This window comes from Halyomorpha halys, unplaced genomic scaffold, assembly GCF_000696795.3.
Source record: "Halyomorpha halys isolate HHAL.00 unplaced genomic scaffold, Hhal_1.1 Scaffold813.1, whole genome shotgun sequence".
In the NCBI taxonomy this organism is placed as follows: Eukaryota; Metazoa; Arthropoda; class Insecta; order Hemiptera; family Pentatomidae; genus Halyomorpha; species Halyomorpha halys.
In genome coordinates, this window is record NW_027113046.1 from 555,571 (window position 1) to 579,129 (window position 23,559).

Sequence of the window (23,559 nt, forward strand, 5' to 3'; positions counted from 1 at the left end):
CGAACGTCAATTAATAGACTGGATCTCTCAAGCTGTTAAGTTATTTTATTGCTGCAATTAATATTTTAATTTTGAGAAAAACCTTGAAAACACATGCATTGAAAACAATAAAATAACTCTCAATTTCATAGTTTATTTTTGTTTTTATCATTGCTCCTAGATCATCAGATAAAATTTTCATGAAACTTATAATTACTAAATTAGGTTTCATTGGTCATTTATTTAGATTTTCTTATAGTTAGAATTAATTGAAAAAAAAAATTAAAGGCCACGGGAAGGGGAAGGGAAGGAGAAGTGTAGGAGCAAAAAAAAAAACCTTAGCTATTAAACAAAAAAAAAAAGACAGCTATTAAAAAAAAAAAAACCTTCAATAATAAAAAAAAATAAATTTAAAGTTTGAAAAAAATTCAAATTTTAATCTTAAATGGGCCAATTATCAGACAATTATTATTAATGTTTAAGTCATGTTGTTGAGAATATATTTATTTATAGATATTGACTGTTTTTCATTCTCTCGTATTTTATTTCTTCTTGTAAATATTTTTCAAATCAATTTTGAACTGGTATAGAACTAATTTTGTACAGGTCTGACGTCAGTAATATTTACTCAATTTTTCAAAAAAATGTGACATCGGATGTTTTCTCCCGGTAATCTTTAAGTTTCTTCGTCAAATTTTATTTCCTTTATCTTATTAAAAAAAAGTATATGAATAAAATATTGAATATTTTATATAGATAATTAATATGGCACATGCATCATTAGCATTTTGAATTCATTAAAACATCGTTAAACAAATATTTACCTTGAATTCAAAGATTTAAATAGAAAAATAATAAGATTTCATTCAGTCGATTCATATAACCAACTTCTAGAAAAAATAAAATAAAAACTTCTATTATTTTTAAATTCAAGGTTTTATTACATAACGGAATATAAACAATATTTCTTGTTTGTTTATTTACTCAAAGCAAAATGTATTCACCAAGATTTTCTTCAGATATACGTCTCACGTGTTTATTTCTTTCTTATAAGAATTAACTATTTCTCACACATAAATAATGTTTCATTATATGATGTTTACTCAAACGTTTTGTGGTGAAGCCATATATTTATGTGTTAAGTAAAAAAAAAAGTCAATATGAAATGTATATTAAATGCATAAATAAAACAAATTATGATGTTGATCTGTTAAGCGCTTTTTCTACTGGTGATTAACTATGTATTATACTCTACACATAATGAGTAAAGGAATATATTTAAATTTTCCTAAACAATTTTACTGACCATTATAGAATTCTGTGTAGTAGTTTAAAAAATATATATAATATCTAAATAAACAATCATCTGTGTTTAGATATTTAAATTACACAAAAACATGGAAAATCGTAGATAATTTTTATTCTGATTTTTAAAGGTATATTATCACAAATATGAATAAATAGTTGATGGAGATACACCATTTTGATTCGCAAAATTTTCCTCCTTGAATCAGAATAAATTTAACAAAATTAATGTACCTTTAATTAATAATTAGTGGAAGATATTTTTAAAAATCCGCATTGAAGCTGAAGCAGACCACCTCTGATACTAAAGACCATCTACTTTTAAATTTATTTTCCGAGTTAAATCAAAATCCATAGAGCCGTTTTTGAAAACATCGAAAAAAATGTGAAAATCGATTCTATAAAATGGAACTTCCGGCATCGATTATAACTTTCTAAAGATAAAGAATTTCTGAACTAATGATTATTTTATCTTATTTTTAAATTTCTTTATTTTTATCTCTGAATTACTCACCTGCTATCTACCGAAATATGATCTGAGCTGGAGAAAATAGATGAGAAATTATTTCATCTGATAAAAAGATACTTTTTCTTTTCTTGATTTATTTTATCAAAATGACTAAACTAATTACTCATTTTATATAGAAAGACTTTAAATACTGAAAATCTCAGGATTTCATAATTAAATTTAATCAATATCTGTGGGTCATTATCTATGAAAAAAAGATAATCCAGTCGTTGTCTCTAAATTAAAATCGATAAAGTAATGTTTCGGAAGAAGAGATGACCATGAATACTGAAGCAGTAATTTAAAATGTCATGAGCCGGGTACATCTTCAAAGGATTATATTCAAATAAACATTTTATTAATCGATTTAAACTGAAAACAACGTAATAATCATGTAATAATGAATAAATACTATAGAGCTATAGCAATATATTATGATGTAGTACTCATGATGCACAGAAATGGTGAAATATAATAGTAGTAATATAATATTGCAATGGTGAAACACTATTTAACAATATATTTCTCAAAAATAAATAATTTAATTTCTATCCATTTTAGTCTCAACACATTTTATTTTTCTTATAAGTCCGACGTTTCGGCCCATCCGGCCATCCACAGGGACAATCTTAATACAATTTTGGAACCATATGACTTAAAAACTCAACTCTATGCAGGCTATTCTGCTCAGGTCAAAACAACAATTTTTAATTAGTGAATATTCACATTATAAACAAAAATTAAAATCATTTATCACAGTCACTATTTGTTAAAACTTTATCACCTTTTTTATATTAATTTTAGAGATAAAGTTTTAACAAATAGTGACTGTGATAAATGATTTTAATTTTGGTTTTTAATGTGAATATTGACTAATTAGAAATTGTTGAGTTTGGAGTTGGATTTTTGGATTCAACATGGAGTTGAGTTTTTAAGTCATATGGTTCCAAAATAGTATTAATATTGTCCCTAAGAATGGTCGGATTGGCCGAAACGTCGGACTTTTAAGAAAAATATAATGTGTTGAGACTAAAATGGATAGAAATTAAATTATTTATTTTAAGAAAATTAACCAGTCTTAATAAAGTGTTTACGATTATAAATTAAATATGTTCCTCTGCATTATACATTTTCTTCATTCGGATTCTAAATCTCTCATGGATTCATGATAATACAAACTTAAATTAAAATAAACGCCAATTTGACTGCGAATGTTACATTATATTGTAATTTTTTTTAATACATATGTCAGTTATTAATTTTATAAATATAAGTTTGTTTTATTGTTTCTTTTATTTTTAAATTACATACCTATCATTATTAGTTTTTACAATTGACGCATTATTGTTTTTTTTAAATAACTTATTTTTATTAATTAAAATTATTGAATATTATAATCCTGTGTCTTTTTTACACGAGATTAAGCACCCACATTATGAATTATTTAAAGAAATTCAAAATGTTATAATAACCACAAGACTGATATGGCAATAAAGAAATATGATTGAAAAAAAACTATAAATTCATCACTTTATGGACTGATTTAATTTATTAAAAATAAATATTTTTATATTCATGTATTAGCCTTTCCATTCACATAAAAACATTTTATTTATATATATTTTATAAATGACAATTAATGTTGCCATTTATTGCTATTTGATGATGAATAAACAACATCTATGGTCAATAAAAAATTATTAAAAATGAAAACATAAATTAGGATATGAAAAAGATAATAATAAATAATTACAGATAGTAGGAAATAAATATATAAATTTAATAAGGAATAAATATACTAATAAAAATGTGGATTTTTAGCTTCTTGTATCATCCACATAAAAAAGAACAGAAAGATCTTATCACGATTTTTAGAGAAACATTTAACAATAATGCAATTAACACAACCTTGAAGTGTTAATTTAAATTTTTATTGTATGTTAATTGATGTGAAAAGTTATTTATTCCCTACGAAATCGCAATAAACTTAAATTGTTTAAAAAATTTCGTTAATCATGTTTATTGCAACAATTAAAAATATTTCTCTAGAAGTAGTAGTCAGATCCTTCTGATGTTTTTATATGGGTGATGAGGATTATAAACGATTCTAAACCAAAACAAACATAGTGATCGATACCTTTTTTTTTTATGACTGTGCCCGTATGGTGTGCCAACGTGACAGCATTTTCATATTTTTATTCCCAGCTAATCACAGTAAGATTACAAACCAAAACAGCCAAGTAAATAACAAATTATAATCTGATCTAATAAATCGATATGAATATATGTAATATATCTTCTTTTTTTCCCTTCATCCCTTTCTAGCTTATTTCTCGCATGCGGTAGAGATTATCCAAGAGGTAACCAAACAGTTCTAACTAGAGTGGGTGGGTCGAGTCTTTCTTCCGCAGGGCACCCATAAAAGTCAATAATAATAAAAGTCAACCTGGTAAGGCCGGAATCGAACCGGCAGCGTTGTAGGTATGTGGTTGCTCTTGAAATATGAGTTATTTTTTATTCAGAAAAAACTATCAGTTCAAACTGTTTCCGGACTTTAGGTAATACCATTCGTTTTCCTATTCCCGCAACATACAAAACCATTTTTGGTTTACCATAGGTATATAGGCCAATTCTAGGGAATGAGGATAGTAGGCGTAGCTCAGTAAGGTGCTATAGTACTATCTCTTGGGCACGGATTTGAATCGGGATCTGGCAGATAATCATTCTGTTAATTAGCCGTGAGTCAATCTTGTGGGTTCGGTAGCCCTCACTGAGGCACACCCGGCACCTGTAGAAAGTCTCCTTGATCAAGGAAGATTGTTAGGAGTATGGAGTAAGGAAGATAAGTTTGGCCTGGCACTAACAAATCACCTCCTTGTACAACGTTATTCAAGATACACCCTCATTAAGTACCGAAGTCTTTTTTTTTTCATGTATTATAAGGGAAGCAACGTTTTAAAAAGAACCATGTTCAAACAACTCCCTAATTTTTTGGGATGCTAAAACGAGCAAGTTTGTTCAACATTTATCTAATCTTGTGTTGTTCAGAACTTATGATGCCTGGATTTGTAATATGTTGACCCGTCAGTTGCAACTAAATATAGTATTTTTGTTCAGCGAAAAAACGTATAACGTGCCAAATCGTACAGTAAAAACTCCAAATGAGTTATATAACGCCCAAATTCTGCAATAATCATTTTTTAGTGTATAATTTATAACATTAATATATTAAAAACTTACCTAACCTTGTTTGAATCAAATAAAACTAGCTAAATAATCTCTACATTTATAAAAAAAAACTGATTAAACACAGAGCCACCCACGATTGAAGAGCTATGAGGAGATTAATCGTATTAAATGGCTTTAATATATACCTATGATTTGAGAGGCTTATGACTTTAATTTGAGATCAAATAATTAAACTTAATAGTTTTATCTCTCTTAACTGTTTATTTTTATTTGGTCTAAATTAAAATACATTCTACAAAAACATTTTCCTCTATGCTTCTGGCCCATTTACTTCCACTTGAGAGTTTACTCATTGAATTACCACACGGCTTTTCCTCAGAGCGGATAAAAACAAGATTATTAAATACAGCCCATGATGCAAGAACTCCCAGATTGAAAGAGCAGACTAAAAGCGACTGACTATTAACCTATGCAGACACTGAACCGATAAACCATCAACCTCTTTGTTCCTCCGCTTTGCTCCTCGGGAGGCCATTATCGCTCACAATGATACCATTCTTGAACGACCCTCTTCTTCTGTCTTACCACAGAACGGTACCTATTCATCCCCCTGCCCCTGCCAATAAGGACATCCACCGCTCCTATATCGGTCGGCTTACTGGCAACTTTCATCAAGGCCTGACTCGGATGCATCCCGGATGATGACTGGGAAATCATCTCCAAGGTCGATAACACAATTTGCAGAGCCGGATAAATTAACTCGGCAGAATGTGCCGGTAAAATTAATGAGTTTATTAGTTTTTCTTATGGTACGATGTGACCTTCAATTTTGATTTATTTTCCTCTGCAGAACTTCCAATAGTTAAGTTACCTCTAATTTGCATCATGCACTGTAAATCTACATGGTCATTTGTTTCTTTGGGTTACGATAAATTTTTTTGGTTTCCTAATACCACGAGAATTAAATATATCTGATTTTTGTACACCAGAAATTAGCAATGTCACCAACTAATGCCATCTTCAAAGCCTCTAACAACCGTAATGCCTGATCCACTTTTTGCAGATTATGGTTTACGTTAGAAAATCTTTAAATTTTTTTTCAAAAAGTTATGCAATCATCAACATCATAGAAAACAATTTCGCGAACTTCAATAACTTTAAGTTTCTACATTTATTTCTAAAATAATTGTAAAAAAAAGTAAATACCTAAAAAACCAGTACTATAACAATTCATGAAGGTTCTAGTCAGTACTTTGTAAGGAACTGTTCCTAAGCCAATGGAGGTGATTTGATCAAGATCGCACTGACGGTCAATATCATGGTTGTTTATCACGGTTGATATAACAGGATAGATAATTATCCGTTACAGAGGGATTCGAACCTAGGTCTGGAAGATAGTACATAACAAGTTACTCACTGAGGTACTCCGTTTCCACAAATGATTTCTTAAAGATAAAAAATATTCATTAGTAATATGATCTTTTTAAATATACAATTAAAAAGAAATTGAACCTTGTAAAATTTGGGAAATGTACAGAGGCACATAATCTATATTCATGCGTGTACATTGGTATATTCCGATAAAGGTATTACCAGTCCAACCTGGCTCAAATATATATATATTTGCATCCAATATTTGACTCAAATAGGCCAAAATTTGCCATTGGTGAAACGCCCACACTTCTTAGATACTACTATACCGCAACAACTGGACAAGTGTGTGATTAGCATACTCTCCAAAAGGTCTTCAGCATGATATTCTAAAAAAAAATCAATCTTTTTGGACCTCAGTTCCCATTAAATTAACAAATATCATTGGTAGGAAACTCAATTGAGGTGTCTGCAAATTTAGTTGTTCATTAAGGAGTGGGGAGGTATCGCTCTGACGACCGCAAACAAAATAGCGTTATTGGCCAAAGTGCTACCCCCACCAGCAGCGGACCATTTCACACTCCTGAAAATGCCTTCAGGCAATAAAAGGATAAAAAATATTTTAGACTGTATATATGTATTTTATTATATATATATTTGTATTTGTTAAAATAAACATTTCTAGGAGGGTAAGAAAAAGAAAAAAGTAAATTTAGATATGTTAGGTTATTCTGCATTTTAACATGTTTTTCTGTTCTCCAAGCAATTGTAACATTGTATAACTTAATATTTAATGAAATCAATTAAAAATGTGAAATGATCAATTGATTTATTGTACAATTATAAATCAGCTTCCTTAAATTGCAATAGAAATTTTCAGATACGTTAATTTGGCAATAGACCGAATTCATAGCAGCCAATTAAATGAAATGTTTTATTCTTGTCCTCCATTCTCTTTAAATAAATAATGTACCCAAAAAAAAAAAATTCACTTATGAATGACACAACCAATTACGCCATAAATATCTTAGAACTCCAATACATTATTGATTTCTTTATTAATTACCCTTTATTGCAATAAACTAATTACCTATATATTCAAGAGCTGCACATCTGTTGTACGAAGAATTTTTTTTTTCATTTACATTTTTTTCTGCAATCTATTAGGAAATAATCTTCTAAAAACTATTGAGTTTCTTGAATTAAAATACTTTATTCCTCCCATTTCCAAAGGAACAGAGAAACCATTAACTGTTACATAAAATAACAATTTGATATGAGTGATGCGTTTATTTATCAATCAAAACTCAAAAGAGACCGACATCAAACCAACTTAATAATTACGCAAGCCACATTGCTTAACGTATTCTAAAATCCAACACTCACGCATATTGTAGTTACGCAACGTGATATGCCAAATGAGGAGATAATTATGGTTCACGGTATAAACTCGACAGTCATGCAAAGTCGATCAATATTCTTAATTTGTGTATATGTTTAAATGATTGAGGAACTGTAAACAAGTTCATGGAGGATAACAATGGCATGTATTTTATGTTTTGAGGGTGTACCTAAACTTCATTTATCAGATTTTATGACGAATTATTATTAATAATAATTAACTAATAAAACACCATTTATTTACTTTACTGATTTTGGCGAGTTGCGAGCGAACTGTGCAGAAAATCGATAGTCCATAAAGAAAGAAATTGTTCCAGAATCCAATCCGATAAGAATTCATCATTATTAAGATTTTATATACATATAAATTTCATTCAAATCTCTTAAACACGTAGAGAAAACTCGAAATACAGATTTTCCGATTTTCTACACAAATCTTTTTTAGTTATATTTTTGGCGATTTACGCGAGGATGTATTAGAAAAAAATGCCTCATTTTAATTAGTCTTAAAATCTATAATCATACAGTAACACATCTCATACGAAATTCCAGAGGTGGTTGCGCCAATAAAACAGGATAAGGTTAGAACACCAACATAATAATCAACATAAAAGATAAACCCATAAACCATTGATATAACCTAGCGAAAATCAAATTAAAACCCTAAAATATTAAAAAGTTTAATAGAGTGAACTTGTATATTGGTGAGACACCAAACATTCAGGTTGTCCCATAAAGAGTGGTCCTATTGTGGAAGCAGATACTATACTTTAAAGGAACAAAAAAGTCCATATGGTATGGGATAAAAGTAAAATTTTGTGTTTTTAGTTATCCGTGATTTTCCTCAGAAAAAAATCAAATAAAATACTTAAAGCTCCCTCTAGAAATGTATGAGGTGCCAAATTAAAGATGAGAAAATTTCGTATAAATGTAGTGGGTTGAATATGCCAAAAAAGAAAATTAGCGTTTTAGGACGTTATGTTAATTAACATTTAATATTTCTACAAATTTTTTTACATCTCAAGCAGCTATAACTCATTCCGTAGGCTGTAAATATCGCGAATCTAAAAAAAAACAACTGAAAAACAAGTCTTCATTCACTGGTCAATATGCTAGGAAGCAAAAATTTCAAAAAACTAAGTCTTGGTTTTTATCTAAATAAATACAATTTATCATTTTCGTCATTCGTATGCAACTTCTCAAGATGCATTTCAATTCTCAAAATATGAAACTCAGAAAATAATTAATTATATTAATTTAGACAGAAACTAAGATCATTTTTAATTAAGTATTGACTCTCTTTTGAGTATTTTTAAAAATTAATTGATTGGCTAATTAAGGATGCGAGGAAGAAAAATTATATAACTACTTTGACAACGTGGAATATTTCTGTAAATTATCTGAATAACCTGGAAAAGTATGAAAATGTATAATAACATTATTTATAGTAATCCCCTATTGTGATAAATATTTCTTAAAGATTATTTTATTTATAATAGCTTATATTGGGTATTATTATAGCTCACCACAGAAAATATTTATTGGTTTCGAGTGGCTATAACCGACTCGAGAAGAAAAACTCTTACCTTACCACATCATAGATTAAGTTTCTCCATTACTTATGAAGAAATATCATAATATCAACATTATTTATACGCGAATTAATAAATGCATTATTTTAATATAAATTATAATTAATAAATAATTATTTTTTTTAATCATACATTTGAATAAATAAGGATAAGATATTTTAATTATACAACCTTCAACTTGACTTGTTGAACGTTTGAAGTTTTTGTAATTATCATTAATATTTATCAGTTAAAGAATTCATTATTCAATTTACGTGTAATATTAGGACTAATTTTAATTTAATTTCAAGGTTCATAAAAAAATCATATATTTTTTTATTATAGAAGTAATTATAATTTCTAAATTATTTACTTGGTGTTCTTTTTTTTTTATTCATAAAGTAAGGATTTTTTAACAATTTAGATCCCCCAATAATTTTTCTAGATAAAATTTACCAAAATTTCAATTCAGAAGTAGAGACGAAGTGACAGTTTCGAGTTGCGTAAACGAATAAGAAACACCTGTGACAAGGCCCCACGCTTTCTCTCTTGGTGTTACCTTTTGCAGAGTGGTATAAACTGTTCTTAAAATAAAAACAGAACATTGCATAATAAATTCAATTCTTGTTAGGCATAAATAATTTAAAAATCTGTAAGATGAAAAGCAGAGAACAGTTAAAATGAAACTGAACTGGTTAAAATGAAACTGTGTTTTTTTGTTTTATTAATATGAGATGAACAAACCTCTGTGCAATTCCAATAAATTTTTATTGATTCGATTACATAATAAAATTATTATGTCATAACGGGATTTTTTGTGTATAATTTATTATAACATAAATATATTATTAATAATAACCTTGAGGAGTACCCTCTGCCCAACCTCAATTTTACAACTGTTCATTTGATTGTATTATACTAATCGTTGTTTTTCTATTATTCCACCTCATAACCAAATAAAATATTACATGGTGATTACTAAAAAATTGTTTGTATAATATTGCAGATTTAGTATTGTTGTATTTTTACTTCCACTTACTTATAAGGGGATATGAAAATGTGTAGTAATAATATAGCAAATAATAAAATAATATAGCAATTAGTAATAAAGAATATACAGTAATATATAACAATGAAATGCGGTCGTGGAAATTTCATATTACTTATTATTCTTATTCTGATTGAAATTGTCTGATTGATTGAGATTCTTTAATTTTGTTTATTTCAAACAATTAACCATCTCTCATTGTTAATAGTTATAAAAAGTGCATGAATATAAAATACAAAAGAATTTAGTCAATAACTAATTACTTAAATAAATGAGAAATATTTTCCAAGATGGAAACATTTTTTAAAATTAAATTAATGTTACTATGATGTCAGTCTTACCTTCACCATAAAAACTTTATTAGTGACAATTTCTATTATAAAAAATATCAAATAATTATTTAATTAAGAGATGTGCTGTCAAATTATTGCACCGATAATGAAAGAATTTGCTATAGATAAAATGTAGTAAACATTTTATAAACATACGGTTATAACAAAGTTAGTTAGCTAAACACAATACACAAACTGTAGCAGCGTGGCAACCCGTCTATGGCGCCCGTCCACCAACCCAAAAGTTGTCAGATCGAGTCCCGGACCCACCAAGCTTTTTTCAAACATATTATAATACAAAACTAACTCACAACCTCCCCAGGCAAATACCACAAATGTTAAGCCCGTTAGCCATGGCTGGCACTCACTAAAAATAGGCGTGGGACTGATGAACCTGCCCTGCAAAAAAAGTCAGAAAACGCGTGATGTACTCCCCCTTATACATCTAAAACTTAGACCTCCATGGTTTGGCGCCCATATAATAAAGATTATTATTACAATTAAAAACATTTATATGATATACATTAAAATATTATCATTGACCTTATAAAAACATAAGGTAGAACTCATTTTATCACATTACTTTATATAAATAATCAATATTTATATAAATAATAATATAAGATATAAATTAATCAGAAATAACATTTCTTGAATTTTGAATCTTAAAGAAATCTGTGTGAGAACTTATTTTCCGTCACAAAGACTAATTTTACTGAGCCTTGAAATTCTGCCACTTATTGTCAATTACGTAAATTGCAGTTTTTTCTAAAACGTATTTAAATTATTCAGACAGGTATTTAAAGATCTCATGAACAAAGAGCACTTAGCATTGATTTGTACGAATACGAACGCAACAGATGACGCATTATCATTTCAAATGAAGTCATCGGGGAAATGGTTGGACTTGACCTGGATAGAGTGTGCCAATAACTAAATTCAATCCTAGGAAGAGGTCCTTGAGGATTTGTATTCCTGTAAGCTACAGGTAGTCCTTGATGGGCCAAATCCATTCTTGCCTCTTGGGAGTCGGCGGAAGTCTTTCTATCCTTCCGGGGCAGGTTGCCGCTACTGCCTGGACGTAAAAACTCCAAGGATCATTCGGAAATTAAGAAGCATTCTTCTGAGCTAAGTCCTATTTGTACTTAAAACCACATCAAGTTCGTAGACACAATAGTCGTATAGAAGTCTTTACAACGTGACTTTGAAACATCCGGGACAAGGTTTGACTTAATCAATGTTAAAATAAATTCAATATTCAAACGCTGTTCAAATCTCATGAGAAAAGGGAGAGTCAGTATAAGTTAAGAATTGATATCCAGATTAATTTTAAAGGTCCAATTCTTCTTATCTCTTAACTTGACATAAGCAATGCTATCTACTTCCTTTCCAATCAACTACTATTTACATCACTTTAATTTAATAATTAAAGAAAACTTTGAATAAAAAAAAAATAATATCATTACCTTAAAAAAAATTAGTATTATCACCTAAAAAAAAAGTATATCAACTTTTCCTCCATAACATGGTAGCTACACCTTATTAGATTTTCTAGAAATTCTCATTTTTCAGAACGTTTACTAAACTATCAGGCACGTTATTATATGTATTCAAAGTTAATGATATGTTACTTGGTAATAAAATCAACGGGAGGAACAGCTATTAAGATACATGTATATACAGTAAATTATTTATTCACGTGGCTAAGAGAAAGTAGAGAAGGGAATGTGATAAAATGTACATTAGACCACTCTCAAAATAATTTCCATCTTTAGACCAAATCGAACGAACCATTATAGGTGTATCAAGGAATACGCATTCATAAGCAAAAAAAAATTACATTTTCGCGCGGGTAAGCCAAAATAGTCTATGTAATATGATAAAATTCATACTAGATCATTTTTATACTAATCCCCGACTTTAGGGCAATCTCGAATGATAGGTGTATCAAGGAAAATAGATTAAAAGTAACGAATGGAATTTGATAAAATTATTTCGTGCGACTGCAGACAGACGCGGAACCAAAATCATTCCTGGATGTTTAAACGTTTAAGTTAAATTCGTCGTAAGCCTGCCTACTGCCCCACAGTATACTTATAATGTTGCTCTTACCCCTCTAGAACAGATCCCCACCTTGGAGTACATCTTGAAAAATAACTAACTTGGAATCCTCACAAGCGGTCTAAACTTCCAATTCATTACAAAAGACTGATCTGGTTGACAATTTGGGGCTCCACTAAACCTTCGAATTTCTCTCGTATCCAATCCAAAATCCTTCGTAAAATCCTCAATGGTCCTTACTTTATCACGAATATCATCCATAAAGACCTAAATGTTCCTTATGTAACCAATCTAGCCCGTACCAGATATCAATCCTTCCATTATAAACTCCCTAACCACTCGAACCCATTAGTTTCTAACCTTGATTCCTGACAATCCTTTGAGACGCCTGAAAAGAAGATGGCCTCGAGACCCTACAAAATAAAAATGCTTATAGATTGCTACCAATGGGTACTTTATCTACATGCCTGTAACATACCATTATGATCTTACTTCAAATTTACTTATTGTATTTCATTTACATTTGCAAATGTCAATAAATAAATTAAAAAAAAAAAAAGTTTAATTCACTAACTCTTGATTCAGCAAGACGTTCTATGACGCTTAAACGACGAGTTAAAAAAAAAAATCAAACAGTTTTCGTTAATTGCTATGTTGCTATACGCTATCTGCATCGTCTTATACAAGAATTCTCGTTTTTAGTATCGTTACATATGTCTATTGCATAGAGGTGCATAGAGAAGTACTACATTTAAATCCAGTTCTATTCCGACAAATACATACTGAAGACCGAAGAACTGTATGAACTTCGCAGGATGTAAATCAGTTCAAGTGTTGCAATGGGACCAGCTTGATAACCTAGGTTCTAGGTTGTGCAACCAGGCTCTTAACGGTGGTTCGGACTGGCACAGTTCATTAGCTACCTTCCTCTACCTTAATGATCACTCTTACGCCAAAGGGAAATGGGAAATAATTGGGAAAAGCTGGGAAAATCTATGTCCTAAGAGGGTATTAGAAATTATGTGTGGAAAATTCTTCAGCCTAGATTGTATTAAAGAATAATTTAAAATGCTCATTTTCGTTGCTATTTCACTAATTATACCATATAATAACCGGGGAAGATTTAATCTTATTTCGAAATGGAATCAGAACTTATGTTTATATGGATAAATTGTAATACTTCCTAGCCTTCTTGGAATACAAAAGAACGTTAAATGAAATAAACATAATACAGCATTATAAACTACATTTTTTCCTTCAGTTTTATAATTATAAGATCGATCCAAGAGCTAAAAACTCAAGTATGGAACTTTGGTGGTACAATGGGCATCCTTCAGCAACAAATAGGCAATCCGCTCATAATCTGATTCAAAGAATCAAGCAATTGACAGCAGTATGGGGGAAAACAGTAGTACCTCAGTTAAGAGTCATTCGGACTTATATGCCCTCTATCAAAACTTTTTTTAATTTTATAAAATAATAGTTGATCTTGATATATAACATCCACGTAATGAATCAACGAATCATGAAAATGAGCTAGTGAGTGAATCTATATGATACCTGAAAAGACCTTTGTTTAACACAGAATATATTTGTATTAGTTAAGTAGATAACACACTGGACTTTGCTTAGTTTCAAGTCCAACAAGAGTATATAATGTATACTGTTAAATTAGCCGTGAATGGACCCCTTGGGGCACACTCAGCCTTTATAAAGTTGACGGGCCTAATTAAGGAGGGAATACCTTGGTGGTTAAGCGTGACTGCTGGCCACATCACCTTGTTTAACCATAGATCAATAAATAGTAATTCCGTACCAAGTACTGAACCGAAGACAATTCTTCGAATTCCTCTCGTATTCAATCCATACAATCCAAAATCCTTTAAATATTATAATTTAACATTAAATACCTTAATGTTCCCTATGTAACAGATCTAGCCCGAACCAGATATCACTCCTTCCATTACAAACTCTCTAACCACTCAAACCCCCTAGTTTCTAACCTTGCATCCTCTTCCATTCCTGACAATCCTCCGAGGCGCCTGAAAAGAAGATGGCCACGAGACCAGCTAATGTAAAATGTCTTTAAGTGCTACCAATGGGTAGTTTCTCTACACGCCCGTAACACTTCAATTTAACTTAGATCAGATTTACTAAATGTATTATAATGTACAGTTGTAAATAGCAATAAATAAATATTTAAAAAAAAGACAATTCTTCATAGATTGTAGTGGTAAACATTTTTGGATAATTTATTAGTTTGATGGTTTTAAACACTTTTTCTCACTATACTAACGGTAGACTACACTAAATAAACTTTTTCAAGGTACGGAACCTTCATTTAGATAATAAAACAAAAATTAATAATATTAAAATAAATAATAATACTAATAAAAAATAAATAAATTTATCACAAAAACTATTACAATGATAATCCTGATTAGTTCTTAGTATTGTTAAATAATTTAAATCTTCTCGCGAACGTCCTCTTCATACTTACAAAAAAGCCTTTTATACGCGCGACTCATGTTACATGAGTATACTATATAAGAGAAGGAATAGCTGAGCCGGGTAGATCGCAGTACAACTTAGCAAAGTATAGTCAATTATTCCGATGTAGTTGTCACAAATGTACCCTCTCCCCAGATGGTTAAAAAAAAAAAAATTTCGTTACAAAATCTTCAATAATGAACCCATACAGTTTTATTGTGCTTTTATCCTCATTTCTTTTAAAATGAAAACGTTATGACAAGTATGACACCGCAGAAAGTCGAATACTTATTCCTAATTCTCACTGTAATACTCCTGAGCCTAATCCTAAAGATTACAAAGATTTCCAGCATTGAATTGCATGGAATCTGTGGAGCGATGCACCGCTGGAGAAAGTGAAGACTGCATCCAAAAACTGGAGAAACCCATCGTCCGTGACCTTCCAGTCCCCAGTATACTCTTTTCCGTCCTCTGTGTCCCCTCGTACCAACACGAATCTGACGAATAATCCTCCTAAACTGAAGGTGTTAGATTTGAAAAGGACATTCAAGATGAGTTATCGTTTTATTAAACGCTCGCTTTACGACCGCTAGACTTTCTCCGCTAAAAGATTTCACAAGTCACGTGGGCGACAGGAAGACGTGTCTTTTTAATTCCAGTCAACGTCGGTTCTGCTTTGTACAGTTGAGTTTAATTTTACTTAATTACTCTCCACTTTTCGATTTTTTTTTTTTTTTTTAATGAGGCGATTTCTGTAAAAACCTTAAAGTACCGCAAATACTTACTACATCATTTATTTATGATTTGAATAACTTTTTTTCTAATTAATATAAGGCAAATCAGAGCGAAGGTGATGTTTGCCTAGTTATCTACAGGTGACCAACCTATTCTAATCATAGTAGGGGGTCAAGTTTTTCATTTTGTGGGACCGTCACTTAATGAAAAAAGTCAACGCCCAAGGCCGGATTCAAACCCTCATTAGACCTTGGACTGATAGACCTGCGCCTAACCATCTGAGCTATAGACGGCCCTTGGATAACGTTTCGGACTCATATTATCTATTTTATAAACATGTCTCTAAAATCATACGTTAAATACTCACAACAATCTTTAACATTTAAATTTCCAGTTTTCAAGGGTTTCTCAGGATTCGAATTAGAAATATCTATAACATTGTTCCCGCCAAGAATATAACAATTTAACAAATTATAGCAAAGCCGTGTACATATGACTGCGAATGGGAAATATCGGAAACGTTCGACGATCTCATATTTTTCTGTTAAACTACTGTCCCTATTTCTCAATTATTCATTTAGTCAATTATCAAATTCTTTCATAGCTCATATTAATACAGGTTATATTACTGTTAACAATATAATAGTTAATTATTCCAAATCAACAAAATTAAAGATACTTTAGGAGATGATGTTATGAAAATTCGACATTTAAGCCCTGCTAAACTACTTCAAGACCTAGCTTTACTTACTTAATTACTTAATTATATATTGATATACCAAATTTAATCAAAATTGTGAGAGACTGTTTTGAGAAAATCGCAAAAATCTATTATATTTTTGTCAATCTTACAGTAATATAAATGGAACCGTGGAATGAAAAAGTCGTGTATGTCAAACCAAGAGTTTTGAAAAACTAAAAAGTTATGAGGAAGTTTAAATTTTTTTAATTTGGATTAACATATATTAATGTCATCAATTGTTAATCCACTCAGTAATTAACTAAATATTCATGTTTTTTTAAATAAAAATTGATTGATTGACTTACACCACTTTTGCTCTAAACGGCTCGTAAATGAAGGTTCGCAAAACTCACTTTTTCCACTTAGCAAATATTATAGTAATCACGAAGAAGCTCCGATTTCAATAAACCAAGGTTTTTAAACTGGAATGTATTCACCTAACATTTGTTAGATGTGGGAAATACAAATTTAAAAAAACCTTGTATAATTGAAATTAGAGGTTTTTCATGTTTGCTTTAAAATTTGGTGAAATGGAGAGTGCCAGCAGACAGAAGTTGGACTGTTCTTATTAGAAATCACAAAAGTTTATAAAAAAAAGGATTTTTTCATATTTTTCCGAAAACGTGGACGATTGGAGATACTTCATTTTTACAGCTAGCCGATCAATTTTGTAAGTAAAGAAGAAAAAAAAAGGAATAAAATTTACAATACTTTCAATAATAACTTTCCAAATTGTAAATTTAAATTTTTAGCTAAATTACCTTCCTTGAGTCGGCCATACATACAGTCCTGAGAGTAAATTAAGTCACTCACCTGAAAAAAAAGAAATAATAAAATTGTTGAACATTGGTTATAAAGTAAAACTCAAGTTTATTGTTTATGACAAAATTGTCAAGAAATTAGACACACCGTAATAAAACATGGTAACTGAAAAAATTAAAACTTCTACAGTAATCACTTACTATAAATTAATACTATCATTATTCTTTTTAAAATATAAATTTTAAAAGAAACTGTGAAATCAAGCCAAAACCATCTTGTGATACCAAAAACTTCAATTTTCACCATTTGCCAGTTACCAAGTTTTACGACCGAATGTCTCAAATTTGTCTGTTGCTGTTAAGCTGTCTATTGTAGAGGATATAATATCAAGTAGAGATAATTAAAGTTTTGATACCCCACTCTCCAGGTATCTCAGTAATGGGTATAAATCGTGGAGAGTCTTAGAATTAGGAACTCGTAAGTACCGTGTTTACGCCAAATTTGTAAAATGTACAATTATACAAGGCTGATATAAGAGGGAAAAAAGTATTTTTCATAGACGAAATCGAACAAGTGTCTGAGAGTTAATAAATCTATGCCTTACCCAGTGACCGCATACCATTAATACTGAGTACTTTGGGATGAAAGTACCAGAGTACCTGATTCGAAAAGATGTGGGTTCGAGCCCCACCTAGACTACTTAATATTAATCCCTCGGCAATTCCTTGGCCTACTTGCGGGACTAATTCCTACTATAATCACAAGTATCAGTACTTACTGGACTCTGTGTATGTTTAAAGCTATCATATCATATTCCTAATAAATACTATGTTTGAAGAATTCTATATTAGAGACTTAACTGATGGAGTTTGAGGATTATCAGCGGGTTTTGTTTTAATACAAAATAACACCTAAGATAATGATTTTTTTTTTCTAAGTCCAACTACAAGTAAAGTAAACATCATTTATCCATTTGCTATAAGAAAGCTCTAGGTGGTCAAGAACTTAATAGGTCAGATTGAAAGCGGCACAATCAGTTACAAGCGATAAATCTTTTAACCTCTTTAAAAATCGATTCGATCGAGGAAATCCATTCCTTCTCATCTTGATGTAAATGGCCGACTTAATTTTAGGGTATTTCTTTAACAATATAATACTTTTTGCAATTTATTATTGATTTTTGAATAAATAATAAATCGATAGAGGTTAATCAGTTTTCTGCTCAATCAGCTATCAGGAGATTTTCCTTCTTCCAGAGCACTAAAAGATATTTCAGAATGAATATTACAGTCGAATCAAAAGTGTGAGCAGCTTGCACGCCTAATCAACATTCCTTTAAATACTTTCTCACTAATATAAATGGGGCATAAGTAGCCCCATGCTACAATCGGAGACGATATTCAAATAGTGTTCATACTCAAGGAAGCATACTTATGACCTCATCAATGCTAGGAATTTCATCACCCTTTCTGTCTAATAATAATACGCACTCTCCCGTCCAAGGAGAAAATGTAGTTTCAAAATAATTCTTACTGTAATATCTTCAAAAATTTCGAAATAAGAAAGAAAATAAACAGATCAGGAAACTACCTGATATGAAATAACTTTTTAAAAAAATAATATAAGAAATACAGTACGTTTTGAATTTTTGTGTATTTAACATTATAGTACAAGATCCCAAGAGGAGAAAAAAGGCAGTTATTTCTCCCCAATTTTTGATTACTTAATTGAAAACTAGGTATAATTACTAGTCAAAATTAATGAGCCTGCAAAGTATAAGTAGGGGGAATAAAAAATGGCGGCTGTTTCAAAATGATAAAATTAATTATTTTTTTATTCGGAGCTCTATATCTTTACAACTACCAACAACAATTGAAAATCTAAGAGGGCATCATTTAAAGTAGTGTAAATTATCTAAAATGTAAGCCCTAATAAAGCTATTTACGTTCAATAGTTCTCGATATATAGCTTTCTAAAAAACAACAATTTCATAGAAATGTTGTATGGAACGTACTGAAATATCAGTAGTTAGTTAATATATTTTGGGAAATCTATATTTCAGGAACTATGTGACGTACAGATATATATTAGTACTCAAATTAAAGTTAGTTTATTGAGCTATAAAGTAGTTTATGGTACTTATAAACTACTATATATACTATATATACTATATATACTATATTACTACTTCGTAGGAGTAGTAGTTTTCATGAAATTTGCTAAAATAAATTGATTTATAGTTGTCCGGACAAATTTTCATTTGCCAAATTTACATTCATATGTGAATATCATAAAAACTACTACCCCTACGAAGATAAGTGTCATAAACTACTTAATAGTAAGTTGAATTTCCTTTATTTTGAGTGTTGGCAGACATATGTGCGTCTTATGGGTCTAGAGATATATTTTTTCAAAAATCCTACATTTTATACGAACAACTGGAAATTAATATTTTGTGAGTTTATTTTGTCAAATAACATGACAACTACTACTCCTACAAAGATAAACATTATAAATTATTTTATAGTAAATTTAATTTTAATGCAAACAGACATCTGCACGTCCATTGTTTTCTGAAATCAAGTTTTTCATAAATCAAATTTTTGTACACAACAACATTTGTATGAAATATTGCTTTTTAAAAAGATATATCTCGAGAACTGTTGAACGTAAATAGCTCTATAGGGCTTATATTTTAGCAAATTTACTCTACTTTAAATGATGCTCTTTTAGATTTTCTATTGTTGTTGGTAGTTGTAAAGATATAGAGCTTCGCATTAAAAATTAATTATTTTTAACGTTTTGAAACAGCCGCCATTTTTTATTCCCCCTACCTATACTTGGCAGACTCATCAATTTTGACTAGTAATTATACCTAGTTTTTAATTAAGTAATCAAAAATTGGGCTGAAATAACTGCCTTTTTTCTCCTCTTGGGATCTTGTACTATTCCATTGTTTAACTGTTATATACTTAAAAGATATTAACGAGTTTCATTCAACAAATAATAGAACGTTAGTTGAGCGATAAATGAGACTTTTACCGCAAGAATGACCTAGAGGCTATTGTGAAACGTGTTTACAGCACTGCATTGTGAAAGTTTTCTTCAACATTGTGGAAGTATTTGTTATTTTTATATTTTATTTGTAATTTTTCTAATTTGAGACGTCACCGTTGGAGTGAACGGAGAGTATTCCTCGCCCCTCAATCCTAACGGACACTGGAAGGACAGATCCGGACTGAGAACCTGTGATGAGATAACCGCTAGCGTGGAATCGGTGAAAGTCTCTACGTGACATTGTTTATTCCGGGTTGGCTGAGTGGCTTTTCGCGACTCCACCCATGGGAAATACCATCCTTCGATATGCAGGCAATCCCAACATGAAATCTCTATTCCTTATAGGAAATATATTGATGTGAGGTGTGAAGGATCTAATATGATGTGTCTTGGATCTAATATGATTCAAAGGACTGAAACTGTTATAAAACGCCAAATGACTTCTTCGGATTCGAAGAGGAATCATTAATTTCTTCTATAAATAGGCGATTAGAACATTGCTCATACTATCGATAATTTTAATTATATCGAACTTTTGTTGAAAACGAATTTTCTTATACTCCAAGAGTTCAACTGAAGGTTTTTGTGGGTGACACAAGCTTTCAATTATTACATATTAAAAAACTCTGTTTTTTCCAGAGTTAGAAGACATTTCGAAATGAAACTTAGTGTGTGTTGGTTACGGTTAGAGGAAGAGTTTTTTTGCAGAAAAAAAAATCGAAAAAGGACCCCTAAAATGTGTATAAAAATCTCAAATCGTGTAAAAATCAACTTTATAAATTCTAATATTAATACAATGAAAACTTTTCGAGTCTTGTCTGAATCAAAGTAAATTTGATAAATATTCACAACTAAAGAGTAAGATAGAAAACTAGCATAATAAATTTTTACTAACCACGTCAAAGTTAGACGGCATAATGAAGAGATCGAGAGGAGAAATTTAGAAAATTTCTGTAATAGGCTGTCCCAAAAAATGAAAAACTTGAACCCCCATCATGGTTAGAATAGAGCAGTATAGGACTGCAATGAGAGTCTTATTAATTAATGATTTTTTTTTTTTTACGTTGAATTCGACTCTTCACGCTTCAAACAGTGCTTAATTTTATCTCTTCCTCATAATTCTCTATTCTAAACTATAAACTGAATTAAGAAAAGATAATAATTGTAAAATATGTATGTGTACAATTTGAAAAGGGTTTATTGAAACATTACATTCTGCCAGACGCGAGAGCATCGAGTATCAGGAATATAAATACACAAACATATCATACCTAAATATTAACTAAAAATAAGACGTAAATAAATAATAATAAAAAAATAAAATAATAAAGTATAAACTAAAATGGATAAAAATAAAATTATATATTCACAGAGGCGGATAACTAATTAAAATAATAGAAAATAAAAAACCAACTGAGGTAAATAATTAAAATAAAATCTTGAATACAATCCTATATACTATGTTTACATTCTGCCAAGGGAACCCCAAATCTAGCCTTGCCACCTAAATGGGGATAAAGGGCGAATGGAGCTGAATAGGGATTGTACTAGGAGAATAGGATGATGAGTAAGGTTTTAGTAGAAGTTTGAGAATTTGGATAGGATGAGGTCAAGAATTAAAGGAATGTTAAGGTCGTGATGAAGGGTCTTGTTTGTAACATAATAAGGGGCATTGACTATAGTTCGAAGGACTTTGGACTGAAAGGATGTTCAAAGGTTTAGCTGCCCCTCACAATTCAAGTTCATTGGGTGTACAATATTTGAAGTTTGGTTTAAATATTAAATTTTGTATGTTTAAAATCGTAATAATCTAATTTAGGCTAAAAACTTAATCATGCTATTTAGACAAAGAAAAACTATCAATGTTTATTTTTAATATATCATAGCATAGATCATGAATCTAATATATAGGATTAAGAGATGTTACAAAACGATCCCTACTTATGATTTTCTAACTGATCTTGCTACGGAGGGATTTCAGTTTGTTTTCATCTTCCGCAGATCGCAAAATTACTGGGCCAAACCAGAACTAATGGCCGACATAGGAAAAAATGAGCTCGTAAAATCAATCATTTAACCGAACATTAATATTAAGTGGTGGCATTATTGTTAATTTTTTATGAAAAATTCGTAAAATAAACAATAATTTTATAGTCATAATCCAAAAAAATGAACAAACATACAAATTCGTGCCTAAATGTTTAAAACTTTTTATAAAGTTGATGTGAGATGTGATCTTGCCTACATAATAGAACAAGTCGATTAGATGTTGTTTGGTTAGTTATTTACTGGAATATGAGAGACTTTAGGCTTTGTTTTTGAAACTAAAAATAAGAATAATTAATAGTGATTCTGTTATTCCAATAGCATATATTGGAACATAAATGTATTGGATAACAACTTTACTCTAAATTCTTAAGTGTTTACATATCTTCAGATGACTTGACTTAACTTGATGACTTGATGACAAGATGACTTGAAAAACGACATATAACACATTCAACCGTTGTTTTTAGTGTGATTGTACTCTTAGCACTTTGTTTTCATACCTGGATAATACTTAGCTGGATAAGAGCGAAAAATTTACATTTGTTTCCTATTCAAGTATTGTTATCACCGCTTGTTTATTTGAGGCGCCATCGAACCATCCTACTCGTAACAACAAACACTATCATGCAAACATGTTTTGCCATGGTAGAGGGAGGCAGGGATATAGGGTTGTTTGTACATGTACCAGCCAACCAGAAAGATAGTGATTGTCATCTTGTAGACATTGATTTGAATCAAGTTTTTTCTTCAGCTTTCGGGCATCGAACCCACCGCCATGCACAACAAGAGGAAGCTTTGCGACAAACTCACCAGCAGTTTTCTGAGAAAGTGGTGTAAGTAGACATTTTATTATTAAAATTATTTCTTCTCTATTATTATTATTAACAATATTCATAAATCGAAAAATCGCTTTGGATTTTTTAATGGATAAGTCACTATTTTAATTCTAGACTAAAATA

The 23,559-nt window shown here is 30.3% G+C and overlaps 1 protein-coding gene across 3 annotated transcripts in view; it reads left to right on the forward strand.

The window, feature by feature from the left end:
- Positions 1-23,559, forward strand: part of emp (epithelial membrane protein) — a 234,522-nt gene that overhangs the window by 122,727 nt on the left and 88,236 nt on the right. The window contains exon 2 of one of the 3 annotated variants that reach the window (XM_067050685.1): positions 23,352-23,433. The exons of the other annotated variants lie outside the window; for them this stretch is intronic. Coding sequence (XP_066906786.1) covers positions 23,376-23,433 — 58 coding nt within the window. The 5' untranslated portion in view covers positions 23,352-23,375. The remainder of the gene's footprint in view (positions 1-23,351; positions 23,434-23,559) is intronic. 3 annotated transcript variants of the gene reach the window in all.